Source organism: Corvus brachyrhynchos, unplaced genomic scaffold (genome assembly GCF_000691975.1).
Source record: "Corvus brachyrhynchos isolate BGI_N302 unplaced genomic scaffold, ASM69197v1 scaffold279, whole genome shotgun sequence".
NCBI classification, from domain to species: domain Eukaryota; kingdom Metazoa; phylum Chordata; class Aves; order Passeriformes; family Corvidae; genus Corvus; species Corvus brachyrhynchos.
Genome location: NW_008246060.1, coordinates 11999847 through 12005411, shown reverse-complemented (window position 1 = coordinate 12005411; position 5565 = coordinate 11999847). Strand labels below are relative to the sequence as shown.

General features: G+C 40.2%; 1 protein-coding gene across 1 annotated transcript in view; it reads right to left on the bottom strand.

The window, feature by feature from the left end:
- Positions 1 to 322: 322 nt before the first annotated feature.
- The window catches only part of AP3M1 (adaptor related protein complex 3 mu 1 subunit), an 11461-nt gene continuing 6218 nt past the window's right edge, over positions 323 to 5565 (bottom strand). Inside the window, exons 5-8 of the mRNA XM_008642853.1 lie at positions 5039 to 5172; positions 4134 to 4341; positions 2650 to 2794; positions 323 to 1347 (exon numbers count right to left, since the gene is read on the bottom strand). Of these exons, the coding sequence (XP_008641075.1) occupies positions 1247 to 1347; positions 2650 to 2794; positions 4134 to 4341; positions 5039 to 5172 (588 nt within the window). The 3' untranslated portion in view covers positions 323 to 1246. The remainder of the gene's footprint in view (positions 1348 to 2649; positions 2795 to 4133; positions 4342 to 5038; positions 5173 to 5565) is intronic.

Sequence of the window (5565 nt, the reverse complement as noted above, 5' to 3'; positions counted from 1 at the left end):
TAGCTGCTGTGGAGTATGTTTTGGTTTAGAAAGATGTTTTTGTTGGTGTGTAACAAGAAGTTCAGTCAGCTTTGCTCTGACTGCTGAATCTTTGAAATATCATAAATAAGTAGTTGTCCTGCATTTAAAAATAAAAAAAATATGAAAGGGACATTACCTGTCATGCTCCTACCAGCCTTTTTAGACTCTAAGCAGTGCACAGTGAGCAAGTTCAGTAGAGAGGTAGCAAATAGTCATTGTTTAATTGTGTATCAGATGCCTTCTGCTTAAGAGCATCATGAATCGTTTACAAGAGCATGAACATTTCATAAGATGAGACGTATTTGCAGTAGAGTTCCCTTTATTTCAGAACATTAAAGCACACAACCATTAAATACACTTGACACTTCTATTGTGCTATCTAAAAAGCTACTCTTGAAGGTACACACTGCACAGATCTGGTGGCATCCACTTCAAACAAGTGGAACATCTAAAAGCAAAGGCTTCACATAAAAAATAGATCTTACTCTCTGCAACTGTATTCTTAAAAAAAATGATGGGGATGATGAGATTGAATGGAAAGAAAGTGGATTACTGAAGCAACAATCACCTCCCAGATTTAATGCAGGATGTTATTTTTATCAGCTCATCTGCAGATGGCAGAAAATGAAAGCTGATTAAGGCAAATGCTTCTTAAGAAAGGCGATTTCTTGTAAACAACACAGAAATTATTTTTTACTTCATCAGAAGCTTTTTCAGGAGTGACACTTGCAATGTCCCAGGCCCCCGGGGGACCCCTGCCCCTCTCACTGCTGCTCTCTGTTTCTGAAGGGAATACATGCTGCTTTGTGGAATGCAGCTTGCAGCTGGCTGTGGGTGGAACTGAGCTTTCTTTGCAGGCGGCTGCAGCAGCAAAACATGCCACCAGAAGACTTTTCCAGTGACCTGTAGGGCCTTCAGAATGTGCTTGACCTCAGGGCTTTGGTATCTGACTGGCAGTGTAGTGTTTGCAACATTTTGTGGGTTGCCCATATCCAACTATTCACCAGCACAACAATTCAGTAAAAAGAGTGGAAGTGTAATAGAAAAAAAATACCTTACTTTAAAGCCATATTAAGAAAAACTAAGCTATGCTTTCATTTTAAGAGCTGCTGTGCACAAATACTTTGATCCCAAACTAATCAGTGTCTATAAATTAATGGGCACCTAATCAACATAAGTCACTAAGCAGTCAAGTTTTTTTAAGGGGAATTTCCTCAGCATTTTCTCATGTCCTGACTTGGAATTTTCCTGCTTTTGTAATATATTTGACACCTTTAAAAGGCTTGTATTTTTCTCCGTACATGTCTAGGCGATTCACTTTCAGTCCTGAAAAAAGACAGAGACAAGTACAAAGTTAAAAGCAGAATACTAGGACAGGAATCACAGCAGTCTGATTAGAAATCCGGCTGTCTTGAAGCACATTAGGATTGGTAAGGAAGCTCATTTTCCTTTCTTTCAAAAGTTCATCTGGTTTGAAGTGGCAGATGAGAACATTCTTGTCACCTAATCATAGCTGTCTTGGCAGGGCAACACCTTGTTTTTCTTCTACACCATATGCCAATATCCTCCTTCCAAGAGATGAACTATGGAACAAACGAGTATCTTCCACCGCTCCTGTACACTGCACTCATTGTCCGTCATAGAGATGAAGCAAAGGACAAGTTTCAGAATTCTTTTCACTCCCAGTTGTAATTGCAAGAACCAGAAATCCCTCTACTATTCCCTGAGGAAGGCCAGTAGCTATTAATTACCTATGGTTTCAGGTTGTTCCGTGCTTTCTCACAGGTCCATTATCTTTGGCATCCAGGTGCTGGACCAACTCTGTCTTGCTAGATTGAAACCAGTTTAGAGGTAACTGCAGGATTCTGTTCTTATACAAGAACTAAGTGTTACCTACTCAAGTAGTCTAGGACCCAAAAAGACCATAGCCTGGTCCCTGTCCAGAAAGGTACTACCACCAACTCTCATCAACTGCCTGCATTCATCTTCCTGCTCCTCCTACTCCTCTCCAAATGTGAGTCCTTGCACTGTTAGAGCCTTAATCCTGCAAAGCTTGCTCGGAGAAGCATTTTACACACGGACAGCTCACATGATTTAAGTGTTTGCACACTGAGGCCTTGTCTGCTTTAAATTTACTTTTGCACTTACTCTATAGACTTCATTCTGCTTTTACTTGCAGATTGTTTTAAAGATGAAAATCTAACCAGCTCCAGAAGGAAAGAGTAAGAAGGGCGTTCTCCAAAATTAATGTAAGTTTATGACCACTAGAAAGAGCTTTAGTGATAGGAGGCTAAAGGAATTCAGGAGCAGCACACTAAATCATCATCCATTGATCTTCACTAAACAGATACATTGCATGTTTAATGCAGTAGTCAGAAAAGAAAAATCCATTCTTCTGTGTACTTCTCACAGTCTTTCTTGAGCAAAACAGTTGGGAATTCACAATTCCCATCAAAGGAATCTTCCAGCAAGGGTAACTGTCAGGTTTGGGTAAATCAGACTTTGTAATTTTGGACCGAGCTGACTTCAAATCTGCATCTCCAATTAAATGATTAACAGTTTCCCAATTCATTTCCTACTACAACTCATTCTGCCAACACCAATTTCATGTAACACCCTGCCACTCACCTGAAATTGCAAGCTGTTGTATCTTAAACTGGATGTTTAGACTTGGGTTCTCCTCTGGCTTGGGGGCTCCAGACTGCAGATTCACTATACCCTTCAGGTTTGGTAGCTTTTGAGGGGTAATTTTCCCCACATCCCACGTTAGCACCTTGTCAGGAAGGAGAGAATAGCAGTAATAGCATTCTAGGAAACAACCTCTGAGGTCAAGTTCATGTCCAGTTTTAGTTTGCAGGCTGGGTACAGACAGTAGCCTGGTAGCCCTGAGAATTACCTCACTGGCTGTGAGAGGGCTCTTTCAGGTATGGGGTCTTTTTTTCACCCTGTCAGTGTTCCTTTGGGGGTCTGTGCACTGAGAAGATCTTGTTCCCTTTGCTAAGGATGCTTGACCCTGATGTCAGTTTGGGTCAGCTGGATCCATGAAGCCAAGACAGAAACCAGCACAAAGATCATAGAAACTTAAACACGAGAATGAGGAGGGTAGGAGCAAGGCCCTGGACCAAAGGAGGTGTCTCAGATTTTCTTAAGGCTCACTTGTTTGCCATTGATTCTAACACTCTGGAGAAAGTGGAACCAAGCAGGCACTTTACTCACCCACAAGAGGTGGTTGGTTTGTTCTTATCATAAACTGATACACGCAGAAAAACCTCAGTTCTCTCTGCTTCTACAAATTTTTGCAGTTTCAATCTACCTTGTTAGCCCAGCTCTTGACAAAAACACAGTTAAATTTATTTCTGCAGAGAGGAAAGCACACCTTAAGTGTTTTTGTCAGTCTTTTTCTTTTAAAAAGATCAAGATCTATTGTTTTTGAAACAAAATGCTTCTTGGAGAGCTTTCCCTAACAGTTTTAATCAATTGCTGACTGTTATATTCCAAGGGCAGCAGAAAGAGCAGGGTATTAGAGCCAGCAGAATGGTTTGGCTCAAACTGCTTTTCAGCAAAATGGCTTCTGGGTACTAAAAGGCTTCAGGAGCTTTAGGAAATTTATGTCTCAAACCCCAATTCAGAGGCAAGAAAGCAGGAGCTCAAAATATGTTTTTTCAAACACTTTATCCTCCTGTGTGCCTTTAGGCAGATCTTTTGGAAGAAATTTTTTTCTCATCTCCTGCTCCCAGTTTTTCTGGCTACCTGTTTTCAAGGCTGGTGCATTTTATTCAGATAAATATGTTTTCATAAGATAGATTGCAAAATCTATAATGGCTGAAACTATCAGCAAAATACTGCTGCATCCACTAAGGAAAAATATTAGTGGGTGAAAGAGCAGGGTGAAAAGAGAGGAAGTGAAGGAAAAGGATACTGACAAAGTCAGAAATCACAACTGGTGTGTATCTAAGTTTGAAAAAGCAAATTTTAAAGTTAAATTTTTATATATAAATATGCTGAACAGAGTTTTCTGCTAAGTGTGGAACACTGCTCCAGTGTGCTGCAATATGGGTGACTTGTTGTAATGCCATCTTCAATATTTAAATAAATAAAAATGTAAGACTTACTTTAGTAACTGGGTCAAATGTATAGCTGCCTTGTGTAGCAGTGAGGTTCATGTTAAGTACGGCCTTTGGCATGTGAACTGTCATGACAACTCCTTCTACTGTTTTCCCCATATTCTGTTTTGGTCCAATGGTAACATCAAATCTTCCTGAAGATGTATTTTCCTTAAAACTGATCATGTGCTTCACATATACAGGAATTGCCACCAAGCTGAAAAGAGAAGACAGTAGCTGAATGCATCCTGGCTACTTCTCTACTTGAGAAATTAAAGCACTTTCTCATAAATAGCTCTTGTGTTTCTGGTAGGTGTTCAAGTTGGAACCAGTTTGTTTCAGAAGTGACAAGTGAAGTGATACTCTGCTCTTCAGCATCATTACTGAAGTGATTTTATTAGCAGAGAATCACAGGGAAAAAAAATTTCTTTATTTTCTTCCAAATATCTTGTCCTATTCTCTCTTCCTTCACCTGCTTTTTTTTTAAAGTAATCTCACTGAGCCAAATCTCAGAAGAGCCACTAGTCAGATCAAGCTTTAGTTTGCAACTATCTGCAGTTAGACTTCTTTTGTTTTATTTGCTTTTATTTTTGCTCTTCATGAAGCTCAGAGTCCTCCATGTACACAGAGACTCACCCACAAAGCATCTAGCACCAACAATGATTACTAGGAATGAATAGCCCTATATTGCTGTCATATGTGATTTATTCCACTTAAAAATTATTGCTGAGTATCTGCAGGTCACTGAAAAATGGTTTTCTTCTCTTAGTGGGGATAGATGAGACAAAACCTGAGCACATGCATTTTAGAACAATGCAAATTCCCCCCTTAACCAGGAGGAATGTGCTGTCACTCAGGCGGAAAGCAGCAGGTGGTGCAGCTGGAGAAGCAGTGTGTCTGCAATGGAAACGTACTTCTGGGAACTGACACGGTAGGAGATCAATCTGAAATTGCCATCGGGAGGAATAAACGAAAGGACTCTCTCAGACTCCCAGCGTTTGAACCGAATACACGGATGGAAGCTGACATCATCCAGCAGCCGTGGGTTCTGGAAGGAGTGGCAAAATGGTAAGTGACATCTCACCAAGTACCAGCAGTTTGAGCTAGCTACTGAACTCCACCCAACTCCTATTTCTTAGACTCTGAGTAGCCATTATCAGAGACATGGTACTGAGCTAGATGGATTTCTGATCTGACTGGGTACAGCAGCTCCTGTGAGGGTATTTTTATGCACAGACAAAAGCCATTCCAACTACTGAACAATGCAACTGCTACAATATAATGCAAAACTTGTTACTTTTCATATGTGTAACACATGAAATAGTGATAGTGCTCTTGAAATTGTTTAACTCTGATCACTAAGAAAAATAAATCCTGAGCAATTAAGATTCCCAAACATAGGCTGAATTTACCATGAAAGATAGAGAAAGATCTGGCATTC